The sequence below is a fragment of the Engraulis encrasicolus genome, chromosome 15, assembly GCF_034702125.1.
Source record: "Engraulis encrasicolus isolate BLACKSEA-1 chromosome 15, IST_EnEncr_1.0, whole genome shotgun sequence".
Taxonomy (NCBI): Eukaryota; Metazoa; Chordata; class Actinopteri; order Clupeiformes; family Engraulidae; genus Engraulis; species Engraulis encrasicolus.
In genome coordinates, this window is record NC_085871.1 from 1,713,942 (window position 1) to 1,736,265 (window position 22,324).

At 40.8% G+C, this 22,324-nt stretch overlaps 1 protein-coding gene across 1 annotated transcript in view; it reads right to left on the reverse strand.

The window, feature by feature from the left end:
• Positions 1 to 20,720: 20,720 nt before the first annotated feature.
• snd1 (staphylococcal nuclease and tudor domain containing 1) overlaps positions 20,721 to 22,324 on the reverse strand; it is a 77,020-nt gene continuing 75,416 nt past the window's right edge. The window contains exons 23-24 of the mRNA XM_063216786.1: positions 21,871 to 21,915; positions 20,721 to 21,595 (exon numbers count right to left, since the gene is read on the reverse strand). Of these exons, the coding sequence (XP_063072856.1) occupies positions 21,530 to 21,595; positions 21,871 to 21,915 (111 nt within the window). The 3' untranslated portion in view covers positions 20,721 to 21,529. The remainder of the gene's footprint in view (positions 21,596 to 21,870; positions 21,916 to 22,324) is intronic.

A 22,324-nucleotide genomic window follows, 5' to 3' on the forward strand; every position in this document is an offset into this window, starting at 1 on the left:
ATGTTTTAAAAAAAACGAAAGAAGAAAAATATTTTCCATGGGAGGGCCCCCGGTGGGCCCCCCAGGTGGTCTGGGCTTTAAGAATGAGTCAGGGTTCCCCCCCCCCTGTTGCACGCCGCTGCACATAATACATATAAATATTGTTATGATAAGTAGGCCTAGTGGAGTCTGTTACGGGAGAACAAGTCCGACAGGCGGACAACAGATGCGTCCGTCTATGCCCGTTCTGAACCTTTTTTGACCAAACGCCCCCTTGGCCTCCTCATAACCTGTCAAGGCAATTTATCAATAAGCCTACCATGTACTGTATAAGCCTGGATTTGAAAAAGTACCATAGGATTTCAACAGTGTTGGGCAATTTACTGAAAAACTGTAATGCATTGCTGATTACATGTTACTGTCTTTTCAAAATAATCCCTTACACTACATTTAGCAATGTGGGGACCTAAGGCGAATTTAGCTTAGGCGGGCCATCGGTCCATCCCATATCACATTTTTTTTTAACATAAAATCTCTATTTTTGTTAGGCTATTTTTTTTTTTATCACGATTTTTTATTTAAAATAAATAAATAATTACAAACATAAAAAACAGGCAAACATTACAATGAATTACAATGAAACATTTCAATGAATAGGCTATTTGCAATTTTGCATAGGCCTACATTAAATAAACTAAAATGTGAAATTCTCTTTTCACTTTAATATGAGAGCAGTGATGTCCCCCCCCCCTCACTGAAGTGTTATTTCATGTGTGTGCATGATGCTGTCACCTATTTGAAGTGACGTTGATGTTGGATTTCATGGAATACTTTTAAATGCCGCTTTGGGAAGAAAACAGAGTAGGCGACAGGTGAACTGTATTTCTGTCAAAACAGTGGTTTGCAGGCGTTTGCGTTTTCACGTGGATATTGTCTTCGTGGACCGTAACAGACAAACCGTAAGTTCCATAAACTAATCAATGAGACATTGGCTACGTGTACATGATGTTTTTAAGTCCGATTTAATAAATGCGATTTAAATAGATCGGATTAAGAGTTATTTTGCGATGTGTATACACATGGCACTTTCACTTAAATGCGATTAAACGTCTGGGGAAAATAAAGCATTGCGATTGGACTGAGGACGCACGTGCTGAGCGAGCCAAATAAGGCACGGGGGCGTGGTTCAATGCCACCGAGATGCAGGTCATCTTCCCCACGAAAATCGTTGCCTCAGGCGGACTGAAATCACAACATTTCCCCCTTTCTCCCTGGATCATTTACAATGCTACATTGGCTACCCTGTTAGCATAGAAAAACGAGTGGTCAAATGGTAATGTGGAGTAACTTTGTTGTGCTTCATTACTTTGTGGGGCACTTTTACATCAATATATGGAAGCCACAACATTTATAGTCGCTTAGGGACTTTAAATTAAGCAAAACTTTCATGTGAAAATCAACAGGAAGTGCCGCCATGTTTTTCTCACTGGCAAAGAGCTTTTGGTTTGCACGCATGAGCTCCAGGCCAAAACTTAGCGACTGCCACCTTGTGGACACAAGAGGGAATCACAAGAGGGAATCACAATTCAGAAACCCATCACGGGAGGGCGGACGGACGGACGGAAGGACGGACGGACGGACGGACGGACGGACACCAAAGCCTCTTATAGAGATGCGTGGGACGCATCTAAAAAGGCCATTACCGTTACGGCGCCGACAAAAGTGTCACATTTTGCATGATGCTTCCTTAGGACCCCCTCAATGATTTAAGTCTAGGAGCCCAACTGAAATATTATAGTGGAGTCGTAGGCATGTGCATTTTTTCTCAGTCATTTCAAATTGGTGTTAAAGTTTGGTTTTCACTTCCAAGTTGAAGTTTAGGGTCTATAGAACAATTTGAGTTCGAGTGTCAAACACACAGATAACAAAATTGCCTGCTGGGGGCGCTCTAAAATGTATAAACTGCTATAAGTTTTGATTAGTTTAACCAAATGTAACATATGAGGTATGTATGGATTCAGCATTCAGAGGAGAAACTGGTGAGCTAAGTATTTGGTCACCAGATTAAAGACACACTATGTAATAAACACAATTTTATCCCATGGACAGCAAAATTCAGGGTTTTTTTTAAGATAAAGGGTGGAAATGCCCCCAAAGTTGCAATGAAACATAATTTATTGTTACAAGCTATTGTAAATAAAGCCTGTAATATAATTCAACTTGATTTGTTCAGAATATCCCTGAAGCACAAAGATACCTAGTATACCTATACACAAATATGGCTGCATAAAGCCTATGTCATACTTAGCACCCAACTTGCAACTTTGAGTTTATGAATTTAGGATCACGAGTACCAGCTTTTTTCAATCAAGCTATGCTCTATTAACACATAAAATCACAAAAAAATTATCTTGAAGGAAATAAATCAATATTATTATTATGATTATTATTAAAACTGCATTTCCGGAGACAGAATGCTATTAGTATGCTTGCGGCTTCTGCACACACACACACACATACATACATAGCTGTCGTATACACACACAGAAACACGAGGGAAAGAGATAAAGCTCTGTGTGTGTGTGTGTGTGTGTGTGTGTGTGTGTGTGTTTGTGTGCTGGCACGTGCATGTATGGAGATGCTTCAGGTGCCTTTCAGCAATGGGTGGGTAGGGAGAGGTAAGGTTGGGATTCAAACCTGCAACCCTCTGACAGACCAACACCTGATACCGAGTAGGCCACTGCCAAAGCAGCATATTAGGCCACGGTTGTCCAGGTTCTACAAGGCTGCATGTGTGAGTGTATGAATGAAGATTCTAAAGGTGACAGTTTGGCAGTCAATAGCTGAGTAATATGTGCAGCCTTATCTCCAAAAGTTTTACAAGTTGTCAAATGATATTGACACACAAATGGCATAACCCTGTTCTTCATGTCAAAGCTGAGATCACTTTTCTAGGCCAAATGGTTCAGTCAAAAAGTGGACATATTCAGGCCTATGCGCTGAGCTGTTGACACATTTTTTCTAAGTGAATGGGGTCACATCATAGGGATTTTAAAACTGCTCTCTCTCAAACATTTTTGGCTAATGATCTTAACACAGTTTGTATTCAGAGCCAAAACCTCTCTGAGAATGCCTTTACCTAGTCGAAAGGTGAATCGGTTTAATTTATTCTATTAAAACAGGTCACTTCTCACTCTAACTGCCACAGTTTGTGACATCATCATCTTGACCATTTTACCATTCATTTCAATGAGGGGAAAACAGAGAGAAAACTGAGGAAAAACGAATCTGGTGAACGGATGAAAGGGGGTAGGCCAGCGAAAAATACACCACCTTGAGCCCTTTTCCAGCTGTTCGTTTTGGCACTCAAACCGTGTCTCTATCTCTAACGCTGCAACGATTCAAAGCCACCATACTAATGAATGGAGGTGAATGGAAAAACGTAGAATAATAATAAACTGTAGATGAACAATTAGTATGGTTTCCCGCAAGCATACTAAATAATAAACTGTCGGACAACAATTAGTATGCTTGCTGAGGGCAAGCAGAGGCCTTTGGCAAGCATACTGAATAATACTATAGGACTATTTCATACATGGAAGACACAATCATCTGCTGTTATGAAGACATCTCTGTCATCGAATAAAAAATCTTATTATCTGCATTTGCCAGAAATGCCTGCCAATCTGGTAACAAATGGACAGTTTCCAGATTTGGACTACACTACCAAAGATGCCGTTGCCAAAGATGTATTCCTACTAGAGGTGAAGTGCAGCTGTACTAGTACTTGTACAAATACACCTGCCAGATCTTGGTTCAAGTCCATGAAGGCAGAGTTAAAGTGCACACGTCTGTGCAAGTGCACATGCAATTTCTAAGACTGACCACTGACTGTTATTGTATCTGTTCTCTGTCATAGTTATTGTAGAGTGGAGTATTGGGATAAATGTTAGCCATATGTCTTTTGTTTGTTTTTGAAATGCTGGAAAAAACTGTTGTTCCTCATAGTATATCATCATCATCATTATCCTTATTATTATCCTTATTATTATTATTATTATTATTATGATTATGATTATGATTATGATTATTATTATTATTATTATTATTATTATTATTATTATTATTATTGATTTACTTTCTTTTAGATATAAAGTTTTTTTGTGAATAAAATGATGGCTTGATTGAAAAAAAGCTGTTACTCATTAATCCCAAAGTATGACATAGGCTTTATGCAGTCATATTTGTGTATAGGTATCCTAAGTATCTGTGTGCTTCAGGGATATTCTGAACAAATCAACTTAAGTGATAACCCAGGCTTTATTTACAATAGCTTGTAACAATAAATGATGTTTCATTGCAACTTTGAGGGCATTTCCACCATTTATCTTAAAAAAGTCCGGATTTTGCTGTCCACTGGCTAAAAGTGTGCTTATTACATAGTGTGTCTTTAATCTGGTAACCGAATACTTGGCTCACCGGTTTCACATCTTCATGCTGAATCCATACATACCTCATATGTTAAATTTGGTTTAAATAATCAAAAGTTATAGCAGTTTATATATTTTAGAGCGCCCCCCGCAGGCCATTTTGTTATCTGTGTGTTTGACACTCGAACTCAAATTGTTCTATAGACCCTAAACATCAACTTGGAAGTGAAAACCAAACTTTAACACCAATTTGAAATGACTGAGCCTAATACGACCCCACTATTACATTTCCATATCAATCAAGTGAATAATCCATGTAGCCTACATATGACGTGTCAGTGACAGCTAGGCTGATCTACCTCAATAAGGCCATTACAAAGTAAGATGTAGGCCTATGCTGATTTGTGTTCAAATGTAGGCCTATTTTAAGTCCCCAGTGTAGACTATCATAGAGTGATAGGGGCCTTTATGCTTAGGAAATTATGACTAGGCCTAATTAATATGCAATACAACATACATAGGGTGACTTCAGGTAATTTGAGCCACTTTTTAGTAAATCGCTTGGGAAAATAACAAAATAGCATCTGCATGTTTAATGTGTATATATAATTAATAGCTACTATATTTCATCATTTTGTGTTGGAATGATTTTATAAAACATAATCATTTAGGCCCCACAAGTCTTGAAACCCTGGCTGTGGCAACTTTTTTGGAAGGAGCCGCTTCAGCTAATTTGAGCCACCTTATCTGGTAATTTGAGCCGGTTAAACAAAAAAGGGAAAAAGTCAATAATTCATCATTCCTTTTCATGCTAAATCACAATTCTGTACAGCCACATGTCTCTGGACAGTGTTCATCCTATTTTTTCACTTTTTCTGTCTCCTCTCTTTTCATCTGCATTCATTTCTTTTCACTTGTCATCTTCCTTCATTTTTCCTCCAAAAGTACACAAATGTGACCTAGCTATCGCTAAACAGCAGCTAATTCCCATTGATTATAATGGTGGCTCAAATTAGCTGAACGTGGTGGCTCAAATTACCTTAACCCACTGAGCTAACAGTTGAAACACCATAAACTTACTTTTTTCCAAAAAGGGTAATAATATGCCACACTAACAAACATTATTATAGTGCATACCATCCACACAGAAAACATACTTAGTTTTTATGTGTACATCTACTGGTATATGTGAGTTATAACACTTATAATAATTTACTAACTTTAGCGCGCCATGCTAAATCCATGCAACTTTCTGGTGCAGCCTTCATTGGAATAAGTATCCCGCCCACCATATCAATCAAAACCCAATAAAATCCCCTGTTACATGTAATGATCTGTTGTGGCAACAGATTCCCATACTTTGTAGTCATTGGCTCTCATTTCCAGTGGGGCTAGAACCCCAAAACCTTAACTGGCTAATTTTAGCTGATGGATCAAATTACCTGAAGTCACCCTACTGTACTGTACTCTACTGTACTATACTCTACTGTTCTCTACTCTACTGAACTATACTGTACTATACTGAACTGTATTGTACTCTACTGTAACATACTGTACTGTACTGTGCTGCACTGTACTGTATGCTACTGTACTATTGTACAACTACATAGGACTGAAACATGTACATTATTCTGAGGTCAAGTACAATATGATGCAAAAAGTTGTGGTGGGAATGAGTTATGTTACTGTTACCACTAAAAATGTCCTGAGGCATTTTGTTGGGGGGGATTGCATGGTAGGCCTCCTGGACTATATGTGTGCCTTGCATATCAAGAAAATGAGTAATGGTTCACCTTTATAGTATATGCCATATGAGAATTGTTGCTTTATATTGATATTTCTCCTATAGGTAAGGCAAAGACCTACTGTTCATGTTGTCCATGAGCTGTCAGTTTTGAAGTAGCAATTGAGGTACTCAATGATCACTGAGGTAATGGTAATACAACACAAGTAGGCTACTAGGTGAGGACTTGTTTGCAAATTCTGGACAAAGGAATCCATTTACCTCTGTGTCTACTTACTAAACACCTAGGCCTACTTAGAAATAATTTTCTTTATTTCATTTCAACTGAAGATACAGTATATAGAGTAATCTATAATGCCATTCTTAAAGATGACTGAAATGCATTCACTATATGCACAATACCACATGTGAAAATGTAGAATTTGGTGATGTTATGGGTTATTCACACATATGGAGAGGTCTTGTCACTTACTCTATCTCATGCAAATAAAAAGATCTATGTTATGGAAATTAGAGGATGGAGAAGCTGCTACCTTGGACACCTTGTTGCACTGACACCTCCCCATTCAGTATGCTGCTGAGTGAGCATTAGCAGCACTCTATTCTCACCGTAGTTTTAGTGTGGGAAATATTCATTTTAATTCAGTATGTGTATGAATCTTCCCATTGTTCACAATGTTACATTTGCTGTCAAGCATGTAAGCACAGACTCACTCATATGACATGTTGGAACGTTTTTTTCAGAGAGCTCCTATAGAATTACTAGGCCTAGGGTGACTTCAGGTAATTTGAGCCACTTTTTGGTAAATCGCTTGGGAAAATAACAAAATACCATCTATGCACTTTTAATGTGTATATATAGGCCTAATTAATAACTACTATATTTCATCATTTTGTGTTGGAATTGTATTAAAAAACATAATTATTTAGGCCCCACAAGTCTTGAAACCCTGGATGTGGCAACTTTTTTGGAAGGAGCCGCTTCAGCTAATTTGAGCCACCTTATCTGGTAATTTGAGCCGGTTAAATAAAAAAGGGAAAAAGTCAATAATTCATAATTCCTTTTCATACTAAATCACAATTCTGTACAGCCACATGTCTCTGGACAGTGTTCATCCTATTTTTTCACTTTTTCTGTCTCCTCTCTTTTCATCTGCATTCATTTCTTTTCACCTGTCATCTTCCTGAATTTTCCCTCCAAAAGTACACAAACATGAGCTAGCTACCGCTAAACAGCAGAAAACAGCAGCAAACTCCCATTGATTATAATGGTGGCTCAAATTAGCTGAACGTGGTGGCTCAAATTACCTTAACCCACTGAGCTAACAGTTGAAACACCATACTTTTTTCCAAAAAGGGTAATAATATGCCACACTAACAAACATTAATATAGTGCATACCATCCACACAGAAAACATACTTTGTTTTTATGTGTATATCTACTGGTATATGTAAGTTATAATACTTATAATAATTTGGCTAACTTTAGCGTGCCATGCTAAATTCCATGCAACTTTCTGGTGCAGCCTTCATTGGAATAAGTATCCCGCCCACCATATCAATCAAAACTCAATAAAATCCCCTGTTACATGTAATGAACTGTTGTGGCAACAGATTCCCATACTTTGTAGTCATTGGGTCCCTACATATACCCTAAAGAAAGACCATGCAAAGTCTGGTGCTTTTTTCACTTCCAAAACGGTAAAACCCTTAAAGGGACACTGTGTGAGATTTTTTGTTGCTTATTTCCAGAATTCATGCTGCCCATTCACTAATGTCATCTTTTTCATGAATACTTACCTCCAGCATCAAATTCTAAGTATTCATTATGACTGAAATTGCACTTTTCATACATGAAAAGGGGGATCTTCTCCATGGTCCGCCATTTTGAATTTCCAAAAATAGCCATTTTTAGCTGTAAAAATAACTGTACTTGGACCATATTAGAAAATATTTGTTTACTACTCAGTAAACTTTCATGTAAAGATCATATTTGGCAATAGGCAGCCCAGTTTCAATGAGCAGCATAGTTGCAGTACCTTTTTTGACCATTCCCTGCACAGTGTCCCTTTACTGAAAAGTTTACTCATTGGAGAATTAAAAATGACTTTGGCGACATAACATGTATTGACTTAATCTGGTTTGCTGTTCTTGAATACCGCATGAACCGGCCCTAGGCTATGTGACATGGTGTATGCTATGGCTATGAAATTCCAGCCTCAGTGACAGTCTGGCAAAAAATGATGCAAGGCACTATGAACAAATTGTATGTTAACCCTTAGGGTGCATACGAAAGTCCCTACTGCCTTCCTATGTAGAAGGCAAAAAATAAGTAAGGGCCTATGTAGTACATCCGAATACCCTAGTAAGCTTTCAACCAGGAGGCGAACGGTACCCAGATGACTTTCTTTTCAAGGTCATATTTTCAGTACGATGGTTACTTCACTATCCCAAAAGTCCGCTGAAGTTCCACAACTGTATGGCCATTGGTCATCAGTGCCATCAGGGGCAGCCCCCCAGCGACCAATCCGGTTTAAAGGTTCAGTTGCAGATTTACAGTAATTGTGAACTGTATAGCATCTTTCTTCCTTTCTGTTTGCAACATGAACTCACAGAATTCTGAGAATTCATCAGAATTCTGATAAACACAGCCCATCATGTAACACAGTGGTTCCCAACCTATGGGTCGGGACCCAACTTATGGGTCGCCAAAGATCCACAGGGGGTCGTGGAGCCCTCTTGATTTCAAGGGTTTCATTTGAAATGTATATAGCCCATGTTGAATAAATGACAAAGCATTTAACTAATAAATGCATAGAACCAACAAATTGTAAGTGCTACTTTAGAACATTTATTCTATATTTGACCAAAGACTAATTGAGGAATAAAATAACTAAAATTAGTTTTCGCAGGAAACAGAGGGGATCTTGTGACTCCGTCTCGTTCGGGCGCTCGCGTGGTTGGGTCACCAAAGCTTACAATAGTGAAAACATGGGTCCCTGAAGAAAAAGGTTGGGAACCACTGATGTAACAGACGCCAACAAGCAGAGTTTGGCATAGAATGTTAGTAAACCTCCCTCTTAAAGGCTCATACAGACTGATCCTTTAGCTCAGCGGTATCGTGCTGTGTGTCCCATAGCTCAACTTATGCGCTGACTGGCAGGTGGCGGGTTCTAGCCCCGAGTGGCGAACTAGCGCAGGATCACCTCAGTTACACTGGTGCCGTGACCCGGATGGGAATAAGGTTTAAGGGGTGAGTATAACAAATGCCAGCCAGCAGAGTTCAGCGTAGAACATAGTAAACCTACCTCCCGAAGCCTAATACCGTAGAGCATTGCTAGTGCTGTACCAGTAGAGTTATCAGTTTGGATCTTTAGCTCAGTGGTATCGTGCTGTGCCTCCCATGCCCGAACTGGAGCGTTGACTAGTAGGTGGAGGGTTCGAGCCCAGAGTGGCGAACTAGTGCAGGATCAATTCAGTTACACTGGGACAAAGTGGACGAGTAAGTGTTACCGAAATATGAGCAAACTTCCTGTTTGGCATTTTCACTGTCAATTTTGATTGGCTGCTGTGTGCTGAAAGTTTTAGCCATCACTCCGGAAAATTCGGCATAGATGCAACAATGTCTGAAGGACGTGAACGTCCTTTGCAGATACTTTTTGGGGTAAGGGCTTCCTGATTACAGCTTCAAGGAACAGCAAGCCCAGACCGCAAAAAGACCCATAAAAGACAATGACCTTCCCCTGCAGCTGGACATCTGTGAAAGCACAGACAACAGAAAAGAAGAAAATGTGTATGAATGTTTTGCTTAGAATGACACATAGCTAGAGTAGAATGTAAATACGTGCACAATGTTATTCATATCTTGTGTGCATGTGCGGTATTATGGGAAGAAATTAAAACAAACCACATGCACAGACTTCAGCTGTAAAAAAAATTGTGTAACATTGTAGAGATATCCTGCAATGGTCCTGTGCTTACTGACTAGTGTTGAGGCAAGTGTTGTACAAGACAAGCAAGAGATTCACAAGAAAATCATGTGTCGTACTGCAGGATCAAAACTGCAGTGTATATTGCTACAGCTGGGGGGGGCACATCTGGGCCGCATGTCGACTGCGTCTGGGCCGCATGTGGCCCTTGAGTCGCCAATTGAATAAGCACTGCCATACCCTCTATTCTGTCAGGTGCAACTACACCTTAGTTATGATGGAATTTCTTTGAATTTCATGAAAATCCAATTGTGCATCCTGCAGTTGAAAATTGAATGGCAAACTTCACCTCAATTCAAATTATATAAGCATCCACGTGAAAGAGAAGAATCAGGAAAATCGAATCTGAGTCGTTCTCAATCCAATTCAGAATGTGTGTCACAAATAAAAATTGTACAATCATCCAGGGAAGGTCTGGGCACCAAAAAATGGCCGGCCACTTTTGTGTGCCCCCCTCTAAATTGTGGGCCCTTCCCTGAGAAAATACCTTACATTACATTAAACTACACTGAGCTGAAGCTTTTTATCGAAAGTGACTAACGGTTATTATTTTTCAGGGTATTGGTTACAGTACCTGGAGAAATGTGGGGTTAGTTGCTTTTCTCAAGGGCACTTCAGTCATGGAAGGAGGTGTAGGGAAAGGTCAGGTGGAATTCGAACTTACAACCCCCAGATTGAAAGAACAACTTAACACTGCCCCCCAAAAAAAAAAAACCAGCAGTAGGCTATTGGCCCCTGAGTACTGTGGGCCCGCCAGGAAATGCCCCACGTGCCACATTGCTAGTGCATGCCAGCAATCATCCCTCCTTACTCAGCTCTTCTACAAAATCTGTGAACTCTGGCTATAATCTATTCTCATCACTTAATATAGCCTCTTTTAGATTAGCATCTGGCCATAATAAAACATTTGTTATGCTGTTATTCTCAGCCTTGATTTCATGGGTTAAAAAATGTGCAGAGCGTCCTTGAGTATAACTGGACCAACAATAGTGCTGTCCATAAGTCCACAAGTGCTAAATAAAAAAATAGAAAAGAAAATCAAACTCATCACACTTGGAGACTGGTGTTGTCCATGGTGCTGAAAACGCAACTGATGTAGGCTAGTAGTAAAGACCTAGCCTACATCAGTTGCGTTTTCAGCACCATGGACAACGAAGAATAAAACTACATGCAGGGTTTCACTGCAGCGACAGTCGAGCAGGCAAATGAAACAAAGAAAGAAAGATTCCACTTGTGAACAATCAGTCTCAAGCCTTGTGCATAGGCCACTACTTGTTGCTATACCTGCACGTTGGACTAATAGGCCTACTGTCTTTGATGTCGTTTGAAGCTCCAGTTGTGTTGCATGTTATTCCATGACCTGCAACCCATCCAACAGTCGTGATGGGAGGGGGGGGGTAAACTGCCATATTTGTTTACAGCGACTATATCGCATATTTCATTGCCCACATCGTCAAATCTGTCACTTTCCCAAGAAATTTGCCTCTGAAACTCACGTTCGTGTCATCTATGAAGAAGTTGCACAGATCTAGTCACGAGCCAGAAGAGGCTATCATCTCAAAAAATAAACTACCCGTATAAAAAGTTGCCACTTGTAGCAGCAGCCTAATAGCCTGTGGACAGCCCTGAATATTGCGCTAAGATAAGCCAGCCTTTTTACCCACACAAATGCAATGGGAATCTTGCACAGCTTATTATGGCTACTTTTCAATATTGAAGAGACGATAATTGCATCCTAGGGCATATTGTGTTCAGTCAAGACTGAAAACCACCAAGAATAGACTATGGGCTAATTGCCACCCAGATGCTGACCAAGTACCCCAACGACAGATGTAAGTGGTTTCGTAGCATGTCACAAAGCGTTGCCTTTTCACCGTGGTCGTGATTTAGGCAAAATGATAATAATAAAAAAATCTGGCTCACCAATTGAAAACCGTTAAGAGGCAGGGTGTTTTAGAATATATTTTCCAGTTTCTTGTCGCGAAGTTAAAACAGAGCCTTGTTTATTTTTTTCTGTGATGTCGATAACCGTCGAAATATGCAGAGCGGCAAACTATATCCATTTCGCCCTATCTGCTTTTCTGGAAAATAGCTACTGCGAAATCAAGCGTTCAATTCCTCCACTCTAGCGTTGACCTGCATTGACGTCATTGCGTCATTAGGTTTCCCCTGGAAACACAGGACTTCTAAAAATAGTAACACATTAATTCAACTCTGGCTTCGTTTGGGCTGGCGACTATTTGTATCAATCCATTATCTTCTGATTTCATCTCCTCCTATTCCTATTTCAAGCCGCGCGGTGACGACGGCATTCGATTTTTTTTAAAAGACGTTGTCCATTTAAACACATAGAATGACAAGGGTTGCTTCAGACATGTTGTAGTCTATTATGGGAGCATTGATTTAAAAAAAAAAATGATTGAGTGATAAAAATAGAAAAATATGTAGCCGTCACTGCCATGCTGTACACTGTGTTGACTTGACTGTCATTACATGAGGCTTAATTGCTTGGCTATTTATGTAGGCTAGGCCTAAATAAATGCTAGACAGGGAAAGCTGTGCCCTGCTGGGCCTGGTTTCAGTTCAGTATACTGAAATACTGACTTTTCACTTGCATCACTGGCATCACATCTGAGGCATCAAGTCTCACATACCACACATAGAGGCAGCCGTTACCCTTTATTTCCCACTGGGATTAATAAACATAAGTCTGAGTCATTAACAGTATATAAATGTAGGCTATAATTTAGTGCATACGCAGCCAATCGTGTCAGTTGTGTTCAAACAAACTAAAAGCTTCCATTTGAGTAATATCCGTCATCGTCTTTCCCCTCCTCCCCACTCTCTGATTGACTCCCCCTTTGTGGGGAAAAATGCCCCCTTAAATTTGGGTAGGCCTACAATGTCCCACACACAAAAGAGCAATTTTGTTCTACTTTAAAACAACATTAAAAAAATCATCAACTCAATCTTCATCAGCTCAGTTAGATGAAGACAATCAGATGGAAAGCCCTTTAAGTAAAAACCCTCTCATTTCCCTCAGTGCTGTTAGCTGAAACAGGATTTTTGCAGCTGAGGGACATCAGACTGCTCCCTGCACTGACCCAACACACAGCCAAAGCTTGTCAACAGTTTAGTGTCATCTCGTGTTGAATAATGCAACACAACTCTGTTAAGTAGGCTATCCCAAACTCACTCAGCACCACCAACTCAGTCGGTGGCTAGTATTCTGACCACCAGAACACAGTCCTCCCAACACATTAGGCCTACACTTCTGCAAAGAAGTTATAGCCTACCTGTGTGTTCAAAAACTTGTCCAACCAAATGTGACATAGGCAAGTCCACGGAAAGTTTCTGCTCCTCTGGCTACAATCACATTAATGCATTCAGGAGGCAGGGATATTGTTGCACTCAAGATGTGTGGGAAAGTAAACAGATGCGGGGACCCAAGTGGAATAGTTCAAGGTGAGAGCAGGTTCGCACGCTGAAAAAGACACAAAGGTGGGCCCTGCAGTGGCACTAGCGGTGGGGCACTCGTCTGCTGTGCGGCTGACCCTGGTTTGGTTCCGGCCCAGGTCCTTTGCCGACCCTTCCCCGTCTCTCTCTCCCCACTAGCTTCCCTTTCATTGCTTCACTGTCCTATCGCAATTAAGGCAACAAAGAAAGAAAAAGACACAAGGGTGAAGCACAAGGACTTTTCTTTATTATTATTATTACTTTTCTAAGAGCAGAGTAGATTCTGCCTTCATCAGTGCTTTCTGTGCCTTTGTAGGGCAGTATACCACATTTGAATTTCCTGCAGTTTCATCCTGACACCAGTGGGGAGCAGCAGATATGTTTTTTTGTGTCTAACAAATCTCCAGACAGTCCCCTCTGCAGCAGGCACGCCACACACCACTCACCAGAGAAGAAACCACTTACGGTACAGTATAGTGAGTGCAGGGATGCGCCTACCTCATTTAGGTTAAATGCATCCTGTGCTGCCATCCTTGTCAGTTCTACTAAGACAGAATTCTGGAACAAGTAAGACAGGGATTACACCAAGCCACACATCCCTTTCCCTCGTACTCTTGCAACATGAAAATCATTGCGATGCATGTAGAGTATCATTTATTTATTTATTTCCAGAGGGAAAATGTACTGTATCAACTCAACACATACATACCTACGTGTCCCAAAAATGTACACAGACTTTATATAATTGTAAAGTGGGTGTGTATTAAAATGTACACAGACTTTATATCATTGTAAAGAGGGTGTGTATTAAAATTCATTTCATTTTGAAAGTGTAACAGAGTTTACAGACATCATTTGTTTTGTCACCCACTGCCTATTCTCAAACTGATGTCTAAAGTCTATGCTACAAGATGGGCAACAATTACTGGAAGTGAATGCATAAAAATACCAAGAAAGTCCATGGCATGTGATTCCCGTTGAGAGCAGGACCAGAATGGTCAGTTTGGGAGCAGGTGGCAACAAAACAAAAAAATACTAGTTAGTGTGTAATCTGTAGTCTGTAATATTAGTCTGTAAATTCTTTCATAATTTCAAAAATTACATGAATAAAAAAACATCTTCTTTACAACGATTTAAAGTGTGTATAGGCCTACATTCTGGGACACCTTGTGTATGGGAATGAGTTGCACCTTCCTTCAACTTTACTGAGCAAAGACAGAAAAAAACAGCAACTAGCACTAATGTGCCTAAATCTTGCCATCATAGACATGTTTATGTAATTGTAATGGTTTTACGCAAGTATTCCCTTCTCTTCGTGACCCCCCCCCTGCAGGACCGCTGCGACACTGACCACCCCCCACCCTTCTAGGGGTCCCGGCTCCTAGTTTAGGAACCACTGCTGTAGCAGAAAAGCACGCTTGGCAAAAAAGGCCTCTCCTTTGACCTGAGGAAACTGTTTACTCTCTCCACTTGGGAGGAGAGGCAACATCTGAAAAAAGGGCTGATGTGCTGATGTGCTTGCTTTGCCTCCCAGTGCTCACATCACATTAGTGTCTTATGAATTTGATGAAGTGAGAGCGGGAGTACAGACAGGCAAGCTTGGTTTGAAAACAGAATGCAGTGGAAAATTGGCTATGCAGTAAGGGCGGTGTCATGCCTAAAATGTTTCTTTTAACATTTGCTATGGTCATGCCATTGCCAGAGAGGAGACTTCAAAGGTAAACTGCAGCTGTGAAAAAACCTGGTCTGGACCCTGACAACCCCAACAACAACCGTCCGATCTCCAATCTTCCTTTCCTTAGCAAAATCTTGGAAAGAGCAGTGGCGGCCCAACTCCAGCAGCATATGTCCCACCATGAGCTCTTTGAACCCCTGCAATCTGGTTTCAGAGCCCACTATAGCACAGAGACTGCACTTGTCAAAATCACCAACGACTTCCTGACTGCTGCTGACAATGGCCACATCACCATCCTCATCCTCCTGGACCTCTCAGCAGCATTTGACACAGTCTCTCATTCCATCCTTCTTTAACGGCTCTCAGAGTTCACTGGATTAACTGGCACAGTACTTACCGTAACTGGTTTCATTCATATTTATCCAACCGGCAACAATATGTCACTCCCAAAGACTCCCGCTCCACCACAGTAACCATCAGCCACGGCGTTCCGCAAGGTTTGGTGCTTGGGCCCCTTCTCTTCACCATATACATGCTCCACCTTGATCGTATCATCCACATCATCCACATTCATGAGCCATGAAATAATAAAAGAAAACAAAAAGGATTTTAAGTGTGCAGACCTCTTCTAGCCAAAATTAAATTTCACCCGCATTTGGCAGGCTAGCGGGTGTTAATTTAGAGCCCTGATAATAACTGTATTTTAACTGCATAACTGTATTACAGTAACAACACAGACTATCTATCTCATTAGGTACAATGGACCAACTGGTGTAACAGCTATGTAATGTCATATGCCAGTGTTGTAATTACACCATGAATGTGCTTTTACTTTTGACGCCTCTGAGTACACCCCCCAACCACACACACTCACTATAAACCTCATTCACTATAAACACACACTCGCTATGAAACAGCTCACTCAGCAGGACCCTCCTGAGGGGAACGAGTGAGCCGCACTGCACTGCAGCACAAGTGCAAAACATGATAGGCCTGCTCGGGTAAAACATGTCAGCCTAGAACCTGAGCACACAAAGTTGCTACTACACGGGTATGCTTCTATCTCACGTTGTTTTGTCTAGAGTTGGGATGCTGCCCATTAGAGATCTTTCGCTACACAAAAGTTCATATTCACAGTACAGTACAGTATGTCTCATGCAACACGCTTGTCTTCTCGGAAGCCTACACCAGCACACTGCAACCCCTTCACTCAGCACCCACTCCCGCTTCACACGCAACATGCCTCATGAATATTTCAACGACTGTGAATACTGATTCATATTTAACATGCTGCATGTCCTGATGGTCAAAGCAGTTCAGCTTTGCTAAACACAGCACGTCTCCCAAGGTGCATTTCATCTTATTTACACTTACAGGCTTACCGAGAAAGAAATCTGGGACGGCCCTTACAGTTACCTGAGAACAGTGCAGCAAGCATGTATTATTTATCGTTTCACTGAGGACAATATCACAACCAAACTAATCCAACCGGCAAGCGTAAAAGCTTGTGTACAACTAAAGGATGAGTTCACTTATATTGTACAAGTAAATCCAAAGCATGTTCTTGTAATAACTGAGTGTGGCTTTGGAGAGAGCTCAGCGACATAGGCGTGCACAGATAGGGACGAGGTGGTGGTAAAGCACCTGCCCCACTGCACAAAAATGCCCTTTTTGAAAACATTATTTTGGAAGTACTGCGCACTGTACAACTGCGTACTGTGCTCCATGTTAACATGATCATCTACAAAATGCTTGACGATCAAAAGTGTGTGACAATAATGGCTGGATATACAGGAATATAGCCTAGAAAGGCAGCCATAAGTTCCACACGCCCTCCATCCCCCCTCGAGCACCTGCCCCCCAAAATGTCTGTGCACGTCACTACTCAGTGATATCAGAGATTCTTTAAGTATAGAGATATGCCATTGTAATAGGTTGCTATGGGCACCTAACATGACCAGGTTCCGGTCTGCCTAAAGGGGGTGTCATAATGCTCCTAGCATTGAATAGAACAGTCCTTAGGTCTGCCTAATAGAACCCGGAAACAATGGGCCAATGGAACCTCTCTCTCTCTACTCTCTCTGGTGATATTATAGATTAGAAACTTTTCAGCAGGAAACATAGATGATCCATATGGGCTTCCTCCTGAAGTACAGTAGAGTGCTTGAGACGTAGAGACGGCTGATTATCCAGAACAGCTGCTTAGAACAGATCAGTGATTTTCTTACAGCCATGCATGCCGACCCAAAGTGACCGTTGAACAAAAGCAGTGAATCTTGTCAAACTGAGGCGATGGAGAAAATACTTGTCGTTTTTCCACAGGACTACATTTTTTGTTATGATAAAATGGCATGACCTACTATGTTTCTGTGATCTACATTAACTTGCTGGGAAAGGAGTGTTGGTGAAATACCCGTTTCAAATAGATGGGTTAGGTACAAAGTCACAGCTTTTTGCACCTTTAAAGTGGAACAGGCTGCAAGAAATAGATTGCTGAAAGAAAATTAAGGGAACACTGAAACATCGAAATGCAACTATGAGTCACTCATCGTTCATTGAGCTTCGCAGGCCAATGATGTGTATGTTTCTGCTGAAACAGTCAGGAACAGACTCGATGAAGGTGAGGGCTAATGACTTCAACACGTGGGGCCTGTGATTACAGTACACATACCAGAGAAGACCAAGATTAGTATATTCGTCTCTGGTGATCTTTTGTGCCTCACAGATGAGAGCAGGCTCACACTGAGCATGTGAATGATGGGAGAGTCTGTAGACACCATGGGCAATGTTACGCTGCCTGGAGCCTCATTTGTGGAGAGCACAAGGCAGGTATGATGAATATGTCAAACACGCTCCATTGTGTTGGGCTGTAATCACAGACCCCACTTGTGGACGTTGGGCCTTCATACATAGATACAGGGTGCGATTTGTCAGAAAACCAGAAGGGGGGATATGTTTCAAAGTTTAAGCAATATCAATGGAATTACATTGAACTGTGATAAAATCATGTGGAAAAAGTGGCAATATCAAGACCAGAAGGGGGGACAATCCCCATCCCCCCTTTAAATCGCACCCTGTATAGATAGAGTCTGTTCCTGACCATCTAGGCGGAAACATACACGCCAGTAGCCTGCAAAGCTCTTTTTGCACCACTCCTCCCGTACTCCCATGCAAAAAGGAGCTAGTAGGGTAGAGTAAAGTACTTGTATTAATCCCGTTTGGGGGGGTAAGAGCGATGTGTTGAACCTTGTACAGTGAGATGGAGCTTTATCTAACATGAAAAGTAAGTTGTTCTTCCCGGTGTTGGATTTCATGTCGAACCACTCCCTAAAAATGTTCTTAATTCAGTTTCACCCCCTCTTTGTTGTCACATGTTTGCCAAATGTTAGCACAGGGTGGAGTTGGTGCTGCTGATGATCATATGGAAAGGAAGTATTGTTCCCAGTTGGACCCTTTTTCTGCAAGTCAGGGGTGAAGCTGAATTAAATTATGTTAAATTCTTTGAGGTTGAATACTGTAGATGTTATGAAAAAAAGTAATTCCCTCTTCTCAGTGTTACATAGTCAAAGCAGCTTAGTGGACATAGTGTACTAATAATGTTTTCAGTATGACGGCATAAACTACCTTAAAGGGACATTGTGTGAGATTTTTTGTTGTTTATTTCCAGAATTCATGCTGCCCATTCTCTAATGTTACCCTTTTCATGAATACTTACCACCACCATCAAATTCTAAGTATTCATTATGACTGGAAAAATTGCACTTTTCATACATGAAAAGGGGGATCTTCTCCATGGTCCGCCATTTTGAATTTCCAAAAAAAGCAATTTTTAGCTGCAAAAATGACTCTACTTGGAGCATATTAGAACATATTTGTTTATTACTTAGCAAACTTTCAAGTAAATATCAAATGTGGTGATAGGCAACCCAGTTTCAATGAGCAGCATAGTTGCATTTCCTGCACAGTGTCCCTTTAAGTAATTAACTTCACTCAGTACACAGTAAATAGCTGAATTGGAAAGTGTCAATATGTAACAGTAATGATCTTGACCATGACTTGATCATATGTACAATTTTGCTCATAATACCGTAATAGCAGTGCCTTTACAAAAACAGAGTAAATGTCAAAATAAATTGTACTTTTTTCTTCTTTTAAATCTTTTTCTTATTGAACTAAATAAATTGTACTTTAATGAGCAAAAATGCATTTGGGACACGGCACATTCTTTTTCAAAGCAAGACATTTTATAAAAGTAATTCAATTTCAATATTTCATAGAACGTGAAGAAATGTAATGTGCTCCCAGCAAGACATCTACACCACCCACCTCACTCTCACAATCGTGAGAGACGAGACCCACCGAGCACACAACCTGATCAATCTCCTGCCCTCTGGAAAGAGGTACAGGTGCCTCCGGTCCAGATCCACCAGACTCAAGAACAGTTTCATACACTGGCCATCAGGATGCTGAACTCCCTCCCCTCCTTCCCAGCACTGACTGCTACAGCCACCAGACAGATACCCCCCAGATCTTTACACACACACACACACACACACACAGAATGACTGACTGACTGACTCAAGAAGCACACACACACACGGAACTGCACCTACACTACTCCACAAGAACACACCCACACAATCACCTATGGAACTGTGCCATGTGACTGCACCTTACCTGCACTACCTCAGTCCTCCACTACCAACAACTATATGGGCCCTGCAACATGTAATACACCAGCCCTGCTTGCTGTTCTCTCTCTCTCTCTCTCTCTCTCTCTCTCACACACACACACACACACACACACACACACACACACACACACACACACACACACACACACACACACACACACACACACACACACACACACACACACACACACACACACACACACACACATCCCTTTTGATCAATAATACAGACCATGCAGCTTACAATGCTGCTGTGATGTTATGTATAACTATTACTGTTGTTACTATTACTATTATTGTCATCATTATAATGTCATTCCATTATATACATATATTTTTTCTATATGTTTAATGTTCAATGTTAAATGTTCTTTTGTTATTTATTATGAATCACCTTATTGTTGCTAGTTCCTCACTGTTACTTTTCCTGTCTTGCACATTAATGTCAGTCTGTAAATGTCAGTCCTGTGTATGTCTATGTCCTGGCATGGTATAGAGAGATAAATGTAATCTCATTTTCTTTGTATGACTTGTGCATATGAAGAAAGTGACAATAAAAGCTGACTTGACTTGAGCATCTTATTGGCGCTGCACAGCAGCCTCCAGAGAGTGTGTGTGTTACAGTATGTATGTGAATTTTGAAAGTGCTTTGAGTCAACATCAAAGTTGTGATATTGCGCTATACTGTATAACAGTACATGTTGTATTGAATTGTATCGTCTTAGTAGCCTGGAAAAGATTGAGCTACACACATAGGTTTGCTTGTTTTATTCAGAAGGTTTAAATACATTGAAAAGTTCTGTCAAATGGGAAACACAGTCAAACACTGTTTCTGCCATTGCAGGAGAGCGAGACAGGCTGAGAAGAGATGGCATGACCGTAACTGTTCTGGATTATGTAAACGTCACAGCAGAAGAGGAGAGAAATGCTTGTCAAGGCATTGGCAGCACTTTGCCACGAGAACAATACAAAAAAAACACTCCCTACATAAAAAAGTCATTAAATGTAATTAAACACTCAGATATACATTAAAGACAAAAAATACAGCCATTAGTTCACTTTGAATTGGTTTATCTAACTTGAAAATAATATCCATTTACATTTTCCATACATTATCTAATACATAGGAAGTGTTTTGTCAGCAAGCTATTATAGAGTTCATGATTCTTCAGGTGATTCTCCCACCACTGTGGACACAACTCATTTTATGCGTACCTCTCAATGAGTAGGTTTGGTTCAGAGTCTATCCAACAGGGGTTACAGATTTTTGAGATCGGTTAAAAGATTGGACAACTGCTGCCGTTTTTGATAACAGTAGTACTAAGGACTGGATATTACGGGGTGAATACCAAGGTTTCGTAGGGCGGAAAAACCTTGAAGACTTTGCGTTAAGCGTCAAAGGGGAAGACTGGGAGATGCACGGAGTATGAAAGACCAGAGAGAGAGAGAGAAGAAAGTTGAAAGTTGAGGCTTCTTTTTTTTCCTCCAAATATGTTATGTTTATTTTTTTCTTGTCAGTGTGTGCATCCTGTCTTCCCACCAGGTCTTTGGAATGGCACATTTCAGCGACGGTATCCAAACTCATCTGCATCGTCAGCACGGAAATCGCCATAGCGCCAGATGTTCAGCTGCAGAGAAAAAAAAACAAAACAAGAGAAATTCAGTTGTGACACTGCTTCAAAACGTTCAGGTGATACACTAAGCCCCACACATATGGGGTGGGGGGGGGCATGGGGACCCAGGTGCGAGTCTGGCCTGGGTCATGTCCCAACACTGCCACGTCTCTCTCTCCCACTCTCCCTGTCATACGACTGTCCTATCAGCTATAAAGACACAAAAGTCCTAAAAAGATACTATATAAAAGAGAGACGTAAAAAGAGAGGGAGAATGGATGACCACTTACCCTGGCACTCTTTGCAGACTCCTGACCATTCAGATACTCGGTTACCTGTAAATATGAGAAGAGAAATATTAAGGCATGTAAATTCTACATTTCTTTTCATTTCACCCACCTCTCACCAAATATGGGCATACACTTTTTGGTTGGTTGGTAGCTGCTTATGGCTGCTGGTTCACTTGTGACTGTTTTACTTTGTAGCATTCAACTTTGAAAACTTGTGTACTTCGTGTTTAAGTTTCAAATTGATTCCTGGCTACCCATACCAAATGAGTTGAAAATGTAACCGCCACCGTGTCTCAATTTCATTATATACCAGCACCTAGTCTGCAGAAACTCGTCAGATGTTCTGGACAACCAATGTCCCTATTAACATTGCAGGTACTTTCAAGCAGATGAGATATGCCTGTTTATGCCTAATCTTTAAATGTTTATTTTTTTGGAAGTGTACTATGTGCAT